This window comes from Mesoplodon bidens (genome assembly GCF_964165515.1).
Source record: "Mesoplodon bidens genome assembly, chromosome: 4".
In the NCBI taxonomy this organism is placed as follows: Eukaryota; Metazoa; Chordata; class Mammalia; order Artiodactyla; family Ziphiidae; genus Mesoplodon; species Mesoplodon bidens.
Window position 1 is genome coordinate 116,304,922 of NC_138160.1, and position 21,604 is coordinate 116,326,525.

Genomic DNA, 21,604 nt, shown 5'->3' on the forward strand with positions numbered 1-21,604 from the left:
TTTCTGTTTCTGTTTTATAGTAGGTGTTTCACAAAAGCTGTTGTATGGATGGTGGTCATGGTGACTTTCATTCTTAACTTGCCTCTAGGCTTAGCACTTAAAATGAAAACCTATGAAGGAAACTTCTACCATAAGATAATGGGCCCTGGAGATCAGAGAGAGCCCACCCATGTTCAGACCTCATTAAGGCTTATAAATTCACCCTTCCTGGACCCAAATGATTTAAAGTGACAAGTCCTGGTTTGTGAGTGAGCATGTGTAAGAGTGTGTGAGAGTGTGTGTGTGTGTGTGTGCGTGTTTAGAGGAGCACATGGGAAAACCCTTGATTATAGGGTCACAGCTCACAACTCTGAATCAAGGGCCAAGAGTTGCAGAATGGATGCTTAAAATGAGAAATTGTCCATAGAATTTGAGAAATGTAGTTGCAATTTAATTTGCTTCTCCTTCTAAGATCCAAGGACAAATAAAACACTTGAGTACCTCACCCACGTGAAACAGGCCCAGTGCTCATACACACACACACACACACACACTCTTGAACACACTCCTCTTATCCCTAACATAAAGGCTCCATCTTTCACAGCCAGCTCTCATGCACACTTCCCTGGGAGGTATATAGGTCACAGATACCTTCTCTGACCCTGCTCTTCAGCTTCATATCATGACCTTAAATCCCTTCTCCTTCAGTTTAAAGAGCAACATGGTAAAGAGGTGGACAATTTCTGCTTCAGAGCCTGACAGATAAGGATACAGTCTGACCTCTGCTACTTACTAGCCCTGTGACCTGAAAAAAGTTACCAAAAGAAAAGAACAGTTACCAGCTTCCTGTTCAGTGAAAAGAGCATAAAAATAGCATCACCTTCCCAAGCTAGTCATCTGTATTAAATGCAATAAAATGTGCAAAAGAATTTAGCAAGGTGGCACAAAGTAAGTGGGCAGTAGTTGTAAGCTCTCCTTGTGGTTGTGACTGAAACTCTCCCAAATAGAGAGATTCTGCAGTTAATGAAATATTGGCTCTGAACTTCACGCAGAAAGGAGGGTGAAAGAAGGGCAGAGGTTTGTAGTGTTTAATGATAAAGCAAAATTGCTAGACACCGCTGTAGATTCTTTCCCTCAGCTCCTTTCTGTTGCTTCCAGCTGGTTCTCAGAATAAGCTATGTGTGTGTGCCTAGTTACATTTCCACTTAAAAATAAGGCAAAGCCACTTTCCTATTTCATTTTAAGACCTGAACAAGGGAGAGAGAATCAGCTGAGGAAACAATGGTGCACCCCAGGCAGAAGGAGCCTGAGTCATCCTCTCTATTAGGCACAGGGCCCTCTGCTGGAATTCTGGCCCCCTACAGGCACCTCCTGGCGCCAGGAGCAAGGCAGCTCTGAGCCAAACCCATCTCTTCTGCACTGAGGCAAACATCCCAGGCTAATGTAGTTATCAGATCCTTCATCTCATCTGTGAAAGGAAAGAATGTAACAATATTAAATATTTTTCCTTTTTAAAGTTATCTCCATTTTAATTATAAAAATAACATTTGTTATAGCAAATGTTGGAAATTCCTCCCAAGTACAGTAAAAATGTTAAATTTATTATACTCACATCATTGTTAAGATATTGGTATATATCCTTCCAGACTTTTACATATATATTAAAAAAATGGGATAATATTTTAGCATCATTTCCCCACTGAATAGAACATGAGTATATGTCCATATAAATAGTTAGATATGAAACATAATTTTGATGGTTCCAGAGTACTCCACCTTGTAATGACATCCTTAGTTCTTTAACCTACGTCTTATTTTTGTACATGTGACTTGTTTCTGATTTTTTTTTATTCTTAGAAACACCTAAGTGATGAACAGCCTTCTAGCTACATCTATGAGCCCGTCTAAGAGCATTTCTTCTGGAAGAAGTAGAATTGTGGGTTAATGGGCATATGTAGTTCTAATGCTTTTGATGTTTTGCCTGGGAAGTTGGCATCAGTTTATACTCTACTAGCAGCCTATAAGATTTAATTCAGACTCAGGGGATAAATCTTAGCTAGTTTAAGCCAGTGGTGGTGAATTCCATATCCCTTTCTAGCGACTAAGTTAGTCATGGGCACTTCACACAGTCCTGGTCAGTAGAACTGAAGGGACATCTGCTTGAGGGCATCTAGGAAATGTTTTCCTCTTTGATTAAAAGAGACACAGAAAGGAAAACTGTACATTTTTCCAGTTCTTGAAGTGGAAGAGGATGTCTGGAAAGAGCTTCTGCACCCAGAGAGTGACCATAAGGGCGCATACATAGAGGACAAGAGACAGTGTGCAGAGGATGACAGAGGGGAAGATGAGAAAAGTGAGTCCTTGACAGTGTGGTGAGGCACCAAATTAACCACCAGGGACCGTGACTAGACCAGACTCTTGTATGAGGTACTAAACGTTCTAATTTTCTGAGCTACATTTATTCAGATTTTCTGTAATTTGCAATGAAAAACATCCTACCTGCAAAAATGATATACAGTTGGTTTAATGTTCATTTTCTTGATTACAGGGAACTTGAGCTTTTCTTTTTATAACTTGGCCACTTATGTTGCTTCTTTTGTGAACCATCTGTTATGTCTGTTGCCATTTTCCTACAAATGTATTGCCTTCATATTGATTTACTAAATTTTCTTTAAACTTTAAGTATTAACCCTCTGTTGTATGTGTTACAAATATTGTTCCTACTTTCACACTTTTCAACATATTGAAGTTTTAAAATTTTCTGTATTTGACCTATGAATCTTTTTTTCCTGCTTTCTTCATTTGATTTTGTGCTTAGTATCTTCTTGCACAGAGAACAGATATTCATCTATATTTTGCCCTAGTTATTTCTCGGTTTTATTTATTTATTTTTATTTTTTTGCGGTATGTGGGCCTCTCACTGTTGTGGCCTCTCCCGTTGCGGAGCACAGGCTCTGGATGCACAGGCTCAGCGGCCATGGCTCACGGGCCCAGCCGCTCCACGGCATGTGGGATCTTCCCAGACCGGGGCACGAACCCGTTTCCCCTGCATCGGCAGGCAGACTCTCAACCACTGCGCCACCAGGGAAGCCCTCGGTTTTATTTTTTATATTAATTCTTTAATGTACATTTTGGTGAATAATATGAAATAAAGATCAAGTTTTCAAAGAATGCAGGGAAATCTTAACACTATTGAAAATGACAAAACTTCCCCTATGATTCATAGTATCCTTATCTATATTTATATTACACCCAGGCCTGTTGGATAGTTTCCTGGTCTTTTTTGTGAATATCTATCTGTTCTCTTCTTATACTAGTTCATACTACTTTAGTAATTGTAACTTTTTAAAATAAATTTATTTATTTATTTATTTATTTATTTTTGCCTGCGTTGGGTCTTCGTTGCTGGGTGCGGGCTTTCTCTAGTTGCGGCGAGCGGGAGCTACTCTTTCATTGTGGTGTGCGGGCTTCTCATCGTGGTGGCTTCCCTTGTTGCAGAGCACGGGCTCTAGGCATGCGGGCTTCAGTAGTTGTGGCACACGGTCTCAGTAGCTGTGGCTCGCGGGCTCTAGAGCGCAGGCTCAATAGTTGTGGCGCACAGGCTTAGTTGCTCTGCGCCATGTGGGATCTTCCCGGACCAGGTCTCGAACCTGTGTCCCCTGCATTGGCAGGCGACTTCTTAACCACTGCACCACCAGGGAAGTCCTGTAACTCTTTAATATATTTTGTTATCTGGCAACAGAAGCCCAACTTCACTATTACTTTGCAAACTTTTTTTGTTACTCTCACTGATTTCTTTTTTATGTATGGGTTTTAAAATCATGTTTAATCATGTTTAAATGTCCCCCAAATCCTATTAGCTGTTTTTTTTTGGGGGGGGATGGGGCTGATTACAGTAAGATTATAAAATAATGTGAAGAGCTGATATCTTTATAACATAGTGACTTCCTGTTCAGGACTGCATTTCTTTTGACACATCTTTTAAGTCTTGTTTGATTTTCCCCAGTACTTTGTTTTAATTTCTGCATGTAGTTTCTATCCCTTAATTTTAATAGTTTCTCTAAATGATCAGATTTTTAGAAAAGTGATGCATTTGCCTCTATGAATTATCAGAGAGGCTTTTTAAAAACTGTACAATACAGATGTCAGTAGCAACTCTTTGGTACTAAATATAGTCAGTTAATTATGCAGTTCTCAATCTTTCAAAAATATTAATGCATATTAGAGCAGGATCCAAGTAGACACTTAGCTTTCGTCAGTGTCCTCAAAGTTATGAACTTTCTGCTGATGCCAAGGTGGTAAACAATCCAATTTTAGAAAAAAAAGAAAGATAATCATCATCCAATAAACCTAAAATCTCTCAAAGGTTGGACAGGTTAAGAAGATCATACCAATTACTAGATAAATACAGTATCTGCCTATTATATGTTTAAAGTCAAATAAGATGTGAATAAAACTATGTTTACTAAATTACTTAAAAGTATTTTTAAGTCAGTCTCCCACTTGGCATTTTTTACATAAAAATAAGACTGTTTCGTAGCACAAGATGAAAGGATGGTATTTGGAGGAGCTTTGAAAATACTACACATTCAGAATCCGGTCTTCTTGGGAGAAACTCAACCATGTTAAGAGGAGCCCCAGCCTCTCCCCCCTGTCTAGAGCAGACCCCCTAAAATTTTAAATTGATGTTACTCCTCACCTGTTTTTAAGTTTTAAGGTCTTATCACTATCACATTATAAATTAAAAAATAACATTTTAATTTGTTTTATGTTCTTTGCATGTATATTTTTAGTTATGTTTTTAGAGGTTACTCAAGGGTTTATCATATATATCTAAACTCATAAAAATCAGTATCAAATTTATATTAGCTTAATTCCAGTGATGTATATAAATGTTACTCCTATAAAGCTCTATTCCCTTCCCCTCCTTTTGTGGTATTATTGTTATACATATTACATCTATCAGTGTTACAAACCTAGTAATACATTATTAAAATTATTGCTTTACCATCTGCAGTAATTTCCTTATCCCAACAGTTTTGCTTCTACCCACCACCTTTGTGCTATTATTGGCAAGTGTAATACACGTATGTTACATTTCTATATGTTATAGGCCCAACATTATGATATTTACATATTATTATATAGTTGCTTTTTAAAACAACTGTCAGAAAAAATGAGAAAATATACATTTATACTGGTTTTTATACCTTTACCAGTGCTCTTTGTTTTATCATGTGGATTTGAATTACCATCTGGGGTCACTTCCCTACGGCCTGGAGAACTTCCTTTAGTTATTTCTTATCAGGTGGTCCTACTAGCAACAATTCTGTCAGTTTTTGTTATCTTGGAGAGTCTTTATTTCACCTCATTTTTGAAAGATAGCTTTACTGGATATAGGATTCTTGGTTGATGATTTTTTACTGAGAATTTTAAATGCTGTCCACTATCTCTGGTCTCCATTGTTTCTGCTGACAAGTCAGCTATTCATATTATTGTGTTATTTTTGTAAGTGCTAAGTCATTTTTCTAGCTGTTTTCAGGATATTCTCCTTGTCTTTGATTTTCAGAATTTCAGACACTGTGATATGTCTTTTTGTGGATCTCTGTTTTTTATCATACTTGTAGTTCATTGAGCTTCCCGGATATGTAGATTATTGTTTTTCAAAAAATTTGGGAAGTTTTCACCATTGTATTTTGAATATTTTTTCTGATCCTCTCTCTCCCCTCTCCTTCTCTTACTCCTTTTATGTGTTTGCTGATGCACTTGATGGTGTCTCACATTCCTCTGGGGCTCTGTCTACTGTTTTTTGTGTTTTTGTTTTTGTTTTCCGGTACGCAGGCCTCTCACTGTTGTGGCCTCTCCCGTTGTGGAGCACGGGCTCCGGACGTGCAGGCTCAGCGGCCATGGCTCATGGGCCCAGCCGCTGTGCGGCATGTGGGATCTTCCCGGACCGGGGCACGAACCCGTGTCCCCTGCATCGGCAGGCAGACTCTCAACCACTGCGCCACCAGGGAAGCCCCTCTGTCTACTGTTCTTCATTCTTTTTTCACTGTTCTTTGGCTTACACAACTTCTGCTGCTCCATCTTCAAGTTTGCTAATTTTTTTCTGCCAGTTAAAATCTACTGTTGCACCCCTCTAGTGATTTTTTTTAAAATGTCAGTTATTGTACTTTTCCACTCCAGAATTTCCACTTGGTTCTTTTCTCATAATTTATATTTCTTTATTGATATTCTCTATTTGATGTGACAGTGTCATTATATCTCCCTTCACTTCTTTTTTTTTTTTTTTTTTTTTTTTTTTGCGGTACACGGGCCTCCCACCACTGCGGCCTCTCCGATTGCGGAGCACAGGCTCCGGACACGCAGGCTCAGCGGCCATGGCTCACGGGCCCAGCCACTCCGCGGCATGCGGGATCCTCCCGGACCGGGGCACGAACCCGCGTCCCCTGCATCGGCAGGCGGACCCTCAACCACTGCGCCACCGGGGAAGCCTCCCTTCACTTTAATCATGATTTCCTTTAGTTCTGTGAACGGACTTGGAATGGCTATTTTAAAGTCTTCTTCTGATAAATCTGACATGTGTTCTCTCACAGGTTGTTTGTGTTGTTGCTTTTTTCTCCACCAATGTAGCAACTCTGGGCACTGGTCTCCCTCCTCCAGGGCTTGTTAACCGTTATTTGCTGGTATATATTTTAGTGGCTGGCTGGATCACTGTAGTGGTGTCTGCTCCCCGCTCCCTTCCCCATCCACAGTGTGAAGCCTCTGGTGTTGCTCCTGAGGGAAGCGCAGCTTTGGGTGAGCCCAGTCACCCTGGGATGACAGTGGTTTGGGCAGGGCTCTCTTTCTTCCTTTCCCTGATCACATCCATGTGTACATGCCATTGACTGCTCCGTTGTTTTCAACAATGCCCTGGGCATAAGTTGCTCTACAAACGAATCCAGTCAAATTGTGGCTCCGCAGGGGCTTCCCTGGTGGCGCAGTGGTTGAGAGTCTGCCTGCTAACGCAGGGGACACGGGTTCGAGCTCTGGTCTGGGAGGATCCCACATGCTGCGGAGCAACTAGGCCCGTGAGCCACGACTGCTGAGCCTGCGCGTCTGGAGCCTGTGCTCCGCAACAAGAGGCCGCGATGGTGAGGGGCCCGCGCACCGCGATGAAGAGTGGGCCCCGCTTGCCACAACTGGAGAGGGCCCTCACACAGAAACGAAGATGCAACACAGCAAAAATAAATTAATTAATTAATAAAAAAACTCCTACCCCCAACATCTTCTTAAAAAAAAAAAAAATTTGTGTCTCCGCGGAAGGACACAGTTTCTGAGGTTGGTGTTTGATGTTTGCTCTGACCCCAGGTGGGGGGTGCGGTAGAGGACGGGGGGCTGCTCTCAGCTCTTTTATTCCATGATTTTCTGCTACCAACTAGCCAGCCTAAAGTCCAGGCTGTATCTTCATTAAATCCACAGATCTCCTCCCAAGTTTCCTCTCATCACAACCTCCTCTCCTCTTGAGAGCACCTTTGAACTTCTTCACTCTCTGTTGCAAATGAAGTGAGTTCCTTTGCAAAGATATTAGGAGGTATCTGTTTTATAGTCTGCTTCTCCCTCTCAGGCATAATCACCTAGCCAGGGCTCTGGAGCTAGAGGTGGGGACAATGACGAGCTGCTCTCTGAGTGACACTTCTGCTCTAGGACCTGAGTGCTTATTGTGTGTGGGTGCGGAGAGGAGAGGCTAGTAGCCTGAGGTCCTCCCAGCCTGCCTCTCCTGCCGTGGAACCACGATGCCATGAGCCAGCAAGAGTGTTGAGGGCATCAGTATTCTCAGCATGCTGTGCCCAAGGTAGAACCTGCATTCCACAAATGGGGCCTGGGTGGAAGAAGGGCATCCCCATCTCTCGACTGGATTCAACTGGGACTTAGCATCAGCAACGAGTAGCTTGGGGCATGATGAGAAACGCTGAAGCCTTGCTCCTTCTGGGAAGAAGCCCTCTAACCGGGAGCTGGCAGGAGAGGGCGCCCTGTGTTCTTGAGGGCAGCAGTCAGGAGTGGAGCCTCGGCCTTGTTGAGCTAGGAGGTGGGGAAGGAAAGAAGGTTTTTGCTCAGATACCATGAACTCTAGTCTTTCTTAACAAAGTTTTCTAGGTTTTCTTGAACATATGTTTCTTCCTCTGCTGTTTATACATAGGACTATTTCCAGAGACTTTAAATTGTTTTTAATCATTTCCACCAGTTTCACTGGGGAACAGGTCAGTGGAGCTCTTTATGCTGTCCCGCTGGAGGTAGCCCTCTTCTAAGAGGAAAGACAGAGAGCAGTCAGCCTCATTCCCACGACGCAGCCCTGTGCCCTCCCTATAGGTGTAGGTACCTAGTAGGTCATTAAAGCTTATTTATTGACTTGACTTTTCTCAGTTTAGTAAAGCTGTATTTCCAGCAGCGTTTATAGTTATAGTTTCTCCTACATACACGTAGTTGTGCTAAAAATCTCTTCTTTCTATAAACGTTTTTTCCCTTGAAATAACTCAGAGAAGATTTTTCAGAGTTTATGTTATTCAGTTGCTTTAAAACACTTGGCATCCAACCTTGCAGTTTACTGAGACTTAATAAAAAATGATTTTTCTGAAGTTTTTACCCAAGTAATCAATTAGATCAGTAGGACCAAGTCACATACCCACTGCTACGATTTTATAATCTCCTTCTGGTGGGTATCAAGAAACAGATTTAGATTTATTGGTGATACTGTTTGAAGCTGAAGATAATTAATTATATTACTTTGAACTGTTCATGCTTAATTCCACACGGGTCCAATCCGGAGGAGGGGCATGATGAAGGATTACTGACAAAAGCAGGACAAGACTCCATATGTACTTAATTTACATTTAGCTTCTGGCCCATATTTGGGATGGGTTGCATCCATTCACATTCTGTCCAGGGGAGAGGGTCTCCTGCTGTGCTCTCTGCCCCTGCCATTGCTGTTACAGTTGTGGAGATTCTCAAAGTGTGGTAAAGTTTGTTGAAAGTACAGATTCCTGGGCCCCATCCCGGAGATTCAGGTTCAGTAGATTCAGGGCGTAGCACAGGAATCTGCCTTGTTAAGAGTCTACTGGGCTGGTTCTAATGCAAGTAGTATCCACCAGCACTCACGCTGAGGAACACTGAGCCAGGTGCCACTCAGCAGGCACATCATCCAACTCTCCTTGCCCTCATTTTCTCCAGGCCAAACATACAAGCGCTTGACTTCCCAATTGCTCATTGACTAGGAAAGAACGTGGTGGTCATGTTGACATTCTGCTTATTAGCTTCTTTCTCATTACAGATTCATAAATTTATATTTGGATTTTATTAAATATCTGTTTACAGACCAAGTTTGAATCCACCCAAATCACCAAGGCTATTAATATTAAGAGTTAGCTGTCTTTATAGCTACAGATTTCAGATCATCTGACCACTCCTGGGAAGAAGCCACCTTTCTGAGAGCAAGCTGGCATTAAGGGCACCAGTATCTGGTATCTTGACTCTCTCAGCGATCTGTAGAGCACAGCAAATCCTTTTTCTCTTTAGGAAAGGAGATACGATGGCAAAAAGATTGAGTATAGGCTCCGGAATTGGGAAGACCTGGGTTTGAATCCTTTCTGTGCAGCTTCTGAGCAGTGTGGACTTAATTCAGTTGCTTATTCTCTTTGAGCCTCAATTTCTTCATGTGCAAAGTAAAAGTAATAAATTCAATAGGTAAGAATCTCTGGTTGAGTCAGAATACCCACATTAATCTGGCAAAATATATACATACATACATACGAACATACATATATACATACATAGGAATATCTTGACTCCAAAAGCTCTGAGGTAGGGCTAGCCTCAGGCAGAGTCGAATCTAGGAATTCAAATGAGTTCATCTGAACCCATTTGCTCCCCATCTCTTGGCTCTGTGTTCCTCCCTGTAGACTCCATTCTCAAGCTCCCTGTGGCTGCAGCCAGCAGCTCCATTTATACATATATCTTCCAAGGTTAATAATGTCCAGAGGGAGAGAACAAATGCTTGTGCCTCCCTGAGCAATCTCAGCAAGCATCTCATTGTAAATCATTCTCTTTGGGCCAGATGCCCATCCCTCAGTCAGTCACCATGACTAGGGAAACATGATGTTCTGATTGGCCAGGTCTGGGTCCCATGACCTTTTGGAGCTAAGGATACATCAACTCCACATGCATCACATGGCTGGGAATAGTGTGGCCTCCAGAGGAAAAAGGAAATGCTGCTACCAAAAGGAAGAGCTAGAGAGGATACAGGACCAACAATCTGCAGCTCTCTAATACATGAAGACCTACGTCACAGGTCTTAAATGAGGTAATCCTGGTAAATCGCCAGGCACACAGTAAGTATTCAATATGTGATAATGGTTTAGAAAATAAACCATTTCTTACAGTGAACTGCATCCTGTCTTTATCGTAAGCTGTTACTTGTTAGGAGCATCATCTCCTAAAGGAGAAAAAGATGACCTGAAGTCATTTTTTTTCCCCCGAAAGTCTAAATGGAAACAAAGTTCTTAGACGTTCGAGTCTTTCCAAGGTTGAATTCCTGTAGAGAGAGGTCAAGGTAAAACAGAGGAAAAGTGGGAAAAAGAAAGGGGAAGGGAGGCATAGCGCACTGCTGGCACACAGTGATAGCTGGGTTTGAATCCTGGTTCTGAGACTCTCTGAGCCTCAGTTTCTTCATCTGTGTATTAGAAATGATGAGTATTGCCCACTTGCTTCTATAGTGATAACCAAACAATATGATGGCTGTGAAAAATAAAGAATAACAAAGGGAAAAAAATTAAATAGTCAAATTACTGTGAAGAGAATAATAGCTATATTGATATGCTAGGTACAATTGAATATCGAATATCTGGGGGCCAGGCACTGTGTTGAGTTCTGTAACGAATGTCATCTCATTTAATTCTTGCAGTCATCCTAGGAGGCAGGTACTATGATTGCATCTTCACTTTACAGATGAGGCTCAGAGAGATTGCATAGCAGACTCAAGATCACACAATTTATAAGCTGGGATTCAATTTAGGTCTCTGATTACTTCTTTTCATTCAGCCTTATAGCGTGCCCTTTCTTTTTAGTCCGATGCCCCTGTGAATGTGCTGGGACAGTTGTGGATGGCTACTTACATGTCTCTTACCCAGTCACCCCCAGTCGCATGCACACACACAGTCACGTTAGCACATGCCCCTTCCTCCTCCCTCTTTTCAGTGGAGTCACTTTCTCCTCCACTTTATGTTCACTAGTCAGAAGTTTCTCCAGGTGAAAGAGACAGCCCTAGAAATCAGAATCTGCACAGACTGCCTTTCTGCAGCAGCCAGGATCTTGGTAGCCTCCCAGGAGCAGAGGTGTAGGGGAGCACCTTCCCCACTAGTCTCTGCCTGCCTGCTCATGAAGCTCTGTGTTTACCTTCAGTTAAGTGTACTGGTTGCCAGGAGTCCAACTTAATAGAAATTCAATGGCCATTAGGAGAGATTTACGTTGACCTGAACCGTAGAATTTGGACTCATCATATTTATCGTATAAAGAACCATTCTAAGAGCTAGAGAGGGCACAGAGGGAAGCTTCTATGTGCGAAGCTTATATGTACAGATTGCACAGTCACAAATTGGATGCATTTCCCCATAAAACCCTATTTTATGGCTTCATGTAATTACTTTGTCCCTGGGCCTCCATGCATTTCAGGCGTTCAGCACAGGCAATCATTCTAGTCTGATCAGAACTTTATTCTGGTACAAGATCCCATGTCTCCGATTTCCCAGGTAGTTCCCATGAGAGTACTTGAACTTCTCATCCATGTGTCCTGATTTTTGTTCTCATGCATTTGGGCCCGTTAAGGCTCATGACACTCTTGAGTCAGGCCTCTTACCAGCTCCTGAACTTCCTCGATGCATGATGTGGGGCAGATATAGGAATACATGGGGGCTATACTTCTGCTTTGAAACAGGGCAGAAATACAGCACAGAGAATTTAAGCAAGTTGCCAAAGGTCACACAGCTGGTGAGTAGTAAAACCCTGTTTTGATGCTAAAAAGTCTGGTCTCAGAGGCAGTGCTCTTAGCTACTACTCTGTCACTGCCTCTGATAGCAAGTATTCAACCAGTGTCACTTGCTCTTTTTCTCCTTTTGTATAATAAACTGTACTGGCAATAAGGCCTTGATTTCTGTTTGGAGTCATGAAATCCTTATTGCAAGCCACTCCTTTGAGTCTCAAAAACCCTTACACAGAGAATCTCAAACTTGGCTTTCTGTTGTAATCACCTGGGGAGCTTCAAAAAGTAGTAATATCTAGGTCTCATCCTGAAGGTTCTGAGGGAATGGATCTGGGCTGCGTCCTGAGCATGAGGGTTTTTGAAGGCTCCTTAGGAACTTCTAATGCACAGCATGGCTAAGAAACCTGGCTCTAACAGACCTGTGCAGCGGCACGTTCACCTGGCCAGGACCATCGCACTCCATCTGACCAGATTTTATTTCCAGGTGTTGGTGACACAAGCAGACACACACAAACTGTGTCACTTTAGACACACAGCCAAAAAGGGAAAATTCAGGTCCATCACATTTCCATAGCACAGCTTCACACACATGCCTGTAGCTGCCGGATCCGTTTTTGCATGTCCTTCACCACTGGGCCCTTGAAGGGTGTGTGTTTAGATGTATTAGCGCAGTGCTGTGTCTCAGACTGTTTATACTCATCCCTATAGCTTGCGAAACTGTCACTTCATAAACGCCACTGTAATATGAAGGGCTTTTCTAAAAATAGAGTGTTTTTGTCTTCCAAAGTCTATGCCACCTGGAACCGTTGAATGCACACAGCTCCAGTGCAACTACAGTAAAGGTGAAAACCTGCTTTTACCTTATTTCTGTTTTCCACCTGCCAGTGCTTCTGGACAGCCTTCCCACCTAGTGGGGCCAGGAAAATATTTAGCAATTTGAATTTTTATATTCCCAAGTAAAATCATGGCAGAGTTGCGTACACTAGGGCTTGTGAGAAAGCTCGGCCACTCCCAGGAAAGTGACTGGCTCCTCCTTCTGGAAAGCCAGCCCCTTCTCTTCAGAAAAGAGTCTGAAATGCAGACTGCTTCCAGTGAGCTATGTTTGATAGGCTGCTGAGGGAGGTAAGGTGGCCATGGAAAGCCAGAGCTCAGGATTCACTCACACATCCATCCACCAACATGTTCATGCCACGAGCACCTGCCCTAGCCTCTGGCAGGCCCCAGGGACTAGCAGTACAGAAGGCGAGCATGGCCCTGCCTTATGGGAGCTCATGGGCTAATGAGGAGGATGGACGTTAAATGATAAAGTCACATAAATACACAACTGCAGATTGTGATACGTGCTGAGAAAGAAAAAGATGCTATGAGACAAAGTAGTAGAGGATATCTCCTTGAGATTGGATGGTGGTGGAAGGACAGGGCAGCCACCGCAGGCCTAAGGGATGAGTCACATGTGGCTAAGGGAGAGGGAGAGGAGTATCCGGGAAGGGGGCTTTATGAGGGCACGCTTACCCATCCTCAAGGAATTAGCAGGACTGGAGGCAGTGGACCAGGGCAGGCAGGATATTAGGAAGGTGGGAGAGGGAGGTAAGGACAGACCACTTAGGGCCTTGGAAGCCAAGGGGGCAACTTGGGATTTTATCCTGAGCCCCCTAGGAGCCTTGAGGGCGGTTTAAGTGGGGGTCTGCTGGGGGAGTAGACGGAGAGATTATATGACCACTGTTTGCCTTCCAGGTGGAAAAAGGATTGGAGAAGCACTAATGGATGTGAGGACACAGGAGGGAAGGTGAGAGGGGATGGCTCACAGCATCTTCGCCCTTCTGATCGAGCTCACCTTTCTCTTGCCTGTATCCTTGAGGACAGGGAGCAGCAGGTATGTCCGTTGCGAGTCAGCACTTGTGTTTTCTGTATCTGGAGGGATGAGGTGGCCAGGATGGAGTGTGGCCCTGCCACTGTGTCCTTATTCTCATCCACACTGTCCTCTAGGACCAGCAGAGCTGCAGGTCCGCTTCCCACCTGCCCAGCAGGATTCTTGCCCTTGTATGTCTCTGTCCTTTGGTGATAAACAAACACGTGGTATGAATATATTTACCCCTCTGTCTAGCTCTTGTCTGTCCCCTTTCTTGCAGCCTTTCTGCCAGTGTCTCAGTCTGGGCCCTGACCTCCTTTTGCCTGGCTTGCTGTAGTAGATTTCTAACTTCCCTCGCAACTGGGTTTAGAACCTCCAATGTCTTCTGCTAATCAGGACTATCTTGAAGTCTGACTCATCCTTCCAAACCCCAATCTTCAGGACATCACTCCCCTGATTTTTCCTTGGCTCATCATTGCAGAACTGAGGCTCTTTCATTTGCATTCAGGTCTCCTGCTCCCTGGGTTCTCGACCAGACAGGACTGTTCTTTATTCTGGGACCATGGTCTTTGGTCTCCTCTCTTCTGTCTTTGGCATATGCTCTGCCTGACACACTTGAGTGACCCCTTCTGTGAGGGACAGGAGCGTATCCTGATGTGATTTACTCCCCAGCCTCCATCCTCACTCTGCTCTACTTGTTCTGGGAGGGCAGATACCATAGCTTGTCCCTCCCTGTCGCTGCCCGTCTTAGTCATGGGGTCTGGAGACACTGAGCACACTTGGACACGTGCACCTGGAATTTTCTTCCCTTTTCACCCATCCTCGGGGAATGCTATCAGTTTAGCAATGGATCAGAGCTGAGAGACACCTCTGTTCTTTATCTCTAGAAGCCCATTGCTTTCTCATCCTGCTTTGTCTCTTTCAGCACCAATCACGCCAGTCAGTGTTTTCTTTTAACAGAATAGAGGGCTCGAGAGACTTCTCTCTCAGCCAGTGTAACAGTATTTGCAGCAAGCCTTCAACCGTGTCAGCCCCTCAGCTCCAGAAGTCCCTTCCTTGGTGACAGGAAGGTAGAAGAGGACCAGTTCCATTTTCACCTGCTCGGCTTGCAAATGGCCACAAATTGATAGTGTGAGCCAGCTGTTGGTTGACTCAGCCCCACTGAAGGGAGTGAAAGCCTTGAATGTGTGTTACCTTCTCTGGGTCCCTGGTGGGTTCACAGGCTCTCACGTCTGCAGAGCCGTGTTAAGTGGGCATGTCATAAGGCATCAGCAGATTGTTAGCTGAGGCAGAGAGTACCCTTAATGAAGTGTCAGGAAGCATAACCATGGCCCCTGAATGGCATGGCTTCCAACACTGCAGCTTCTGATTGCTGATTTCTCAAGGACCTTACTAGGCTTCAGGGACATCACAGCTCTTAAATGTCAAAGAAAATAGGGACAGTGCCACCCAGGACTTAACGGGGAAATGTCTGATGACAACTTGACAGGCATGGGACAATATTCTGCAAAAGGTCTGTACCATCCCCAGTGTCCTGACTTCCTCTGCACACACCTTCTTAACTTTCAAACTCCATTCAACAAGAAATTATGAGAATACTGACAATACCAAACATTGGTGAGGATTTGGAGCAATAGGAATTCTCATCTGTTGTTGGCTGAAGTGTAAAATGGTACAACCACCACTCTGAAAAAGGTTTTCATCTTATAAGACTAAGTATACGTCTGTCCTATGATCCACTCTTAGGCCTTGCTCCAAGAGAAATGAAAACACATTCATAGAAAGACTTTTACTCAGATGTACATAGGAGCCTAAGTGTTCACTAATAGAAGAATGTATAAAGAAACTATGGCATAGTCATACAGTGAAATACAACACAGCGATAACAAGGACCACACTACTGATATATACTGCAACATGGATGAACCTGGAAAACATGATGCTGAATGAAAGGAACCTCACACAAAAGAGGACATATTGTGTGATTCCATTTATGTGGAATTCTAGAACAGGCGAAACCAACTTATGATAGAAATAATAAGAACAGTGGTTGCCTCTGAGGGAGCTGAGGGCAGGGATTGACTGGGAGGGGCCATGACAGAACTTTCTAGGATGATGGTACTGTTCTCTATCTTGATAGCAGTTTGGTTTACTCAGGTGTCTGCATTTGTGGAAACTCAGAATGTACACTTAAGACTTGTGCATTTCATTGTATGTAAATTTTCATCAAAAGAGAAAACTGTACACAAATATTAACCTTAATGATTTTCATGCTGAAGTATTTAGGAGGAAGTATGCTATTGTCTGCAATTTACTTTGAAACAAAAAACATAAGATGGGGCTTCCCTGGTGGCACAGCGGTTGAGAGTCTGCCTGCCAATGCAGGGGACGCGGGTTCGTGCCCCGGTCCGGGAGGATCCCACGTGCTGTGGAGCGGCTGGGCCCGTGGGCCATGGCCGCTGGGCCTGCGTGTCCGGAGCCTGTGCTCCACAGCGGGAGAGGCCACAACAGTGAGAGGCCCACATACCGCAAAAACAAACAAACAAACAAACAAAACACATAAGATGGATCAGTGGATGGATAGAGGGATGGGTAGATGGTTGAATATGTGATAGAGCAAGTATAGTTGAGTGTCAATGCTGGGACGTAAATGATGGATGTATAGGTATTCATTGTAAAATTCTTTCAACTTTGCTGTATGGTGAAAGGCCTAAAAGTAAGGTTCAGTATTATGTGCTGCCTTGACATCTGGTAAAATCAGGAGGGCCTCGAATGGTCTTACCTCAGGTTCCCCTCCCCACTCTGCTTGCATGGATAAGGTCCCCAGCCAAACAGTCCTCTTTACCCAGGGGACCAGATGCACTGCCTGTAGATGCAGTCCCTGAGTTGGGGGCTTCAGTTCCCTGCTAGTCTGAGGAATTATTCAACCAGGTCAGTCCCATCCTCCCATGGGGCCAGGGACACCCCACCTCCTTGATACTACAAAGCTTGCTCACAGCCCTGGTTGTCCACTCTGTTCCTGGAGGCAACCTCTATGGGCTCCTGTCCAGTGTGTGGTGTCCTCCTCCCCAGGCTGTGAGTATCTGTGACCAATTTGGGACTGACATGTACACACTGCTGTATTTAAAATGGATAACCAACAAGTACCCACTGTGTAACACAGGGAACTCTGCTCAATGTTATTTGGAAGCCTGGATGGGGATGGGAGGGGAGTTTGTGGGAGGATGGATACATGTTTATGTATGGCTGAGTCGCTTTGCTGTGCACTTGAAACTATCACAACATTGTTGATCAGCTATAGTCCAGTATAAAATAAAAAGTTAAAAAAAAAAGAAATATGAAAAAAAAATCTCATCTGTCCCGTGTCGGGTGTTGTGTGTCCAGCCATCCCCATTACTCCAGGGTGGGATCCCTCCCTGGCAGATGGAGTGAAGAGGAGACAATTAAAACTTGCTATATGTTTGAAATTTTACTTTAAAATGTTGGGAAAAAATGTATGTGCCCAGTAGTGAATGATGTTACAAAGGAGAAAGCATTGCTTCTTACTTTATTGAGCTTAGAGTTTACTTAGGGAAATTCTTAGTAGTATTAAACCACACACTGGGCACTTAAATGTGGCACACAATTTACCTGCTCTCTGTCGTTAAATCCTGACTTGCCCAGCATCTGTCAGTGAGTTGAATAGTATGAGAACGAATGTATGAGAACCTAGTGGCCTGAGGGTAGAAAGTCCTGCCCCACTTACTAGCTCCGTGACTTCTAGGCAAATGACTTCCCTCTCTGGGCCTCTATGCTTTGTCTATAAAAAAGAAAGGTTGCCACAATTCACCCTTCCAGCTCTAACAGTCTAAAGATCTGTAATTTTAAAATCAGTATACTTATAATTACCTTGTGACAGGAGAAAGGAAAGAGGCATCTTATTTCTGGGTCCCTGATCCCTGCATTGTCACTCATTTGGGAAATAGTTTATTCCAATGCAAACTTACCCCCTAGTTTCCACCTGGATATAAACCCCCAAAGAGCAGGAAATTATTTGCCTGACTAATTTAATCATCTGGTTTTGAGAATTTGCACATCAGCCAGGGAAAATAGCTTTTTTGTTGCTGCTGTTATACTAATACTTCCCACTGTGAATCACATAGTCAGATAATTCAACCCAGCTTCCTTCTGGACAATCATTTAGAGGCGAACCATGGTTTTCCTCTAACTCTCAGGAAGGTTAGTGTGAGGGTTTCATACAGGGACAGGCCACATCTGTGCAATGAAGCTGAGTGTGTGACTAAGCAGTCGGGATGTGTGGATGAAATTGTCACATGTGGTCAGGACAGATTCACTGCATGTCTGCAGAGATAGCAGTTTTTTTCCTTTTATTCTTCTCAGGCTTCAGCTCTCTGAAGATCAGTGAAAGATGATGGCTGATCTGGGGCATATTCACTGAGGACAAAAAGAGACAGATTGTGCTTTGGACACATCATTCTGAGGTACATTAAAATCTGGCTGAAAGCTTGTGGGAGAAAGGACAGATAGTCCCAATTATCCGCAGATACCCACATACCTCTGCCTGTGAAAATAGTCAGTTACGCATCACCAGTGGGAATGTTTTCACTGTAGGAGGACTGGGCTTGCTCTAAACCAGGATCTCTCAGCCTCAGCACTAGTGATATTTTGGAGATTGTTTTTCATTTTGGGAGCCTATCCTGGGCATTGTGGGATGGTTAGCACCATCCCTGGCCTCTTGTCAGTAGATGCCAGTAGGATCTCCCTAGTTGTGACAACTAAAATGTCTCCAGGCATTGTCAATTTCCCCAAGCTGGGAATCACTGCTCTAAACCATCCACACTCCCTTTACTTGACTTCTGGAGACCAAGCTAAACGTTTATGAAAAAGTTGGGTAGGGTAAGGGAAGGAGCAGATGCTTCACCACCCTGACCTCAGGTGGCTGTGAAGAAAGCTTAGTTTCTGAAGAATGCCCTCAACTTGGCACACATTTTTTTAATTGTGGTAAAATACACGAAACATATAATTTACCATCTTAATCATTTTTAAGTGTGATGTTGCTAAGTCTGTATATATTGTTGTACAACAAATCTCCAGACCTTTTTCATCTTCCCAAACTGAAACACTATGCCCATTGGACAACTTCCCATTTCTGTCTCTACCCAGCCCCTGGAAATTACCATTCTACTTTCTCTCTCTTTGAGTTTGACCACTCTAGCTATATCACATAATTGGAATCATACAGTATTTGTGTTTTTGTGACTGGTTGTCACTTAACATCATGTCCTTAAGGTTCATCCATGTTCTCAGAATTTTCTTCCATTTTAAGGCTGAATAATACTCCGTCATACTGGTTATTCATTCATCTATTGGCGGACCCCCTTGGGTTGCTTTGGGCTATTGCGAATAGCGGACATGGATATTCAGGTAGCTGTTCAACATCTTGCTTCAATTCTTTGGGGTATATACCCAGAATTGGAATTGCTGGATCAGATGGTAATTCTAGTTTTAATTTTCTGAGGGCGTCTGAAGATGTGAGCCCTGTTGGTTTTCCAAGTTAGGGCTTTTGGGGGCTCGTCTCTCAGGTGCAGGTCCTAAAAGAGCTGTGAATCTTTTTTCTTCCTGGACCAAACTAAAGTGAACTTCGTTCCTGTCTGATATTTATCCAGCTTCAAAAGTGGAAGCACCTGAAGCTACTTTGTTCAAGTTTCCTGAGTTTCTGGGAAGGCCTGGTTTCCCCAAAGGAACGATTTCTGGTAGAATTCTGGAAGTCTGAAGCAAGAAAAATAATCCAGTATAGCCAATGAATTGAGGACAAGAAGGTTTCCAATCAGCAGTTTAAGCCAGGAGAGTAAATCCAGTTCCTATTACTCCATCCTGTCCAGAAGCACAGTTCTTAAGTGAAATTTAATACCAAAGGAACAGTTCCAAATTTTACAACGGATCTATCACTGGTTGTTAGCATATCTTCCCACACCCAAGACACCAAGATACCTTCTACTCACTGTTAAAGCTTTATGATGAGCAAAACTTCCACCACTGTGCTTCCTTAGCATCCAACAATATGAAAACCTGAAGCCAAGCTGACAAATAGAGTGTGAAGGGCCTTCTACTGCATTTAAGAAAAAACTGAGACTTGCTATAGACACAGTCTACTGGAGAGAGGCAGAACTGTGAACAGATGACTGCATAAAGAGGCAAAGTCAATTCTTATTTATTCAGAGGAAGAAGTCCCCGTGATCAAGCAACAAGTAAAATCATTTCAGTGTGCAAGACGTGGATTTGTGATTGAAAATGCACAAGCATATTTATTATCCATCATAGATGATCACCTATTATAATCAGTGAGATTTCTTAATGACACAGCATCTAGAGGAGGACGTCATGCATGAACCTGTCATATTCAGAAAGTAAGGAAGTGGCACAGTGGGAACAATTCAGGAAAGTAAATAAACATGACAGTAGGTTTTAAATCTACTTTACCTGTTCTTACTATTATTAATCTATTTGGGCAAGTGGTAGTTTTCATTGATGTTAGCATTTTTTCATCCACGACTTGAAATCAGACATTAAATATTAATATTATAAAAATATTACAAATGGAATTCATTCACAAATTTATAAAAATAGATCAGCACCAGAGACCTATTTATTGGAAACAAAGTAGGTAGAACAATGAAACTCATTTATAGTTCCTCCTCAACCAAAGTGGACAGAAGTTTTATATGTAGAGGTCAATCCTGGGCCAGAGGCTATTTAATATTTTCATCAAGTCTAGGATGATAGAAAAGCATGTGGATTTAGTCATTTACAGTTCTCTTTAGTTGATAAGACTGATTAATACTTTGTCAAGATCAAAATTCAACATGACCGTAATATGACCTTGACAAATTGGAGAAGTGGTTTAAAACAATGCAATTTAATAAGTCTAAGGGTCAGGTATGGGCTTTAGAGGGATTGGGAAGGAAATGGAAATTATAATAAGGTAGGTGATACCATGCCAGTGAGAATGCATTTGTGTGTGTAATATAATATGTAACAAATAATATTGAGTATGACTTGGAAAAAAAAAAATTTTCTGAGGAACTGCCATACTGTTTTTCATAGTAGCTGTACCATTTTACTTTCACAACAAGAGCACACAAGTATTCCAATTTCTCTATATCCTAGTGAACACTTGTTATTTCTGTTTTTTTTAATAGTAGCCATTCTAATGCATGTAAGGTGGTATCACATTTGGTTTTGATTTGCATTTCCCTAAAGATTAGTGATACTGAGCATCTTTGCATATGCTGGTTGGCCTATATATTTTTGAAAAAATGTCTATGCACATCCTTTGAACATCTTTTAATAGAGTTATTTGTTTTTTTGTTGTTGTTAAGTTGTATGAGTTCTTAATATATTCTGGATATTAACCCTTTATTAATTACATGATTTGCAAATATTTTCTCCCATTTCTGGGTTGCCTTTTCATTCTGTTAATTGTGTTCCTTGATGCACAGAAGTTTTCTTTTTTTTTACTTCATGATTCCATTTATATATCATTTTTTAAAACATCTTTATTGGAGTATAATTGCTTTACAATGGTGTGTTAGTTTCTGCTTTATAACAAAGTGAATCAGCTATACATATACATGTATCTCCTCCATCTTGCGTCTCCCTCCCACCCTCCCTATTCTACCCCTCTAGGTGGTCGCAAAGCACCGAGCTGCTCTCCCTGTGTCATGCAGCTGTTTCCCACTAGCTATCTATTTTACGTTTGGTAGTGT

At 42.7% G+C, this 21,604-nt stretch overlaps 1 protein-coding gene across 14 annotated transcripts in view; it reads left to right on the forward strand.

Moving 5' to 3' along the window:
- The window catches only part of LOC308616704 (uncharacterized protein), a 469,470-nt gene that overhangs the window by 437,162 nt on the left and 10,704 nt on the right, over window positions 1-21,604 (forward strand). For 11 of the 14 annotated variants that reach the window (XM_081233063.1, XM_081233051.1, XM_081233060.1 and 8 more), the window contains 2 exons: window positions 13,724-13,862; window positions 18,219-18,319. The exons of 1 other annotated variant lie outside the window; for it this stretch is intronic. Coding sequence is in view for 2 of the 13 variants with exons in the window: in XM_081233066.1 (XP_081089192.1) it covers window positions 13,724-13,862; window positions 18,219-18,233 (154 nt within the window). In the remaining 11 variants the exon portion in view is untranslated. The remainder of the gene's footprint in view (window positions 1-13,723; window positions 13,863-18,218; window positions 18,320-21,604) is intronic. 2 more of the 14 variants (XM_081233061.1, XM_081233067.1) reach the window with 1 other exon arrangement.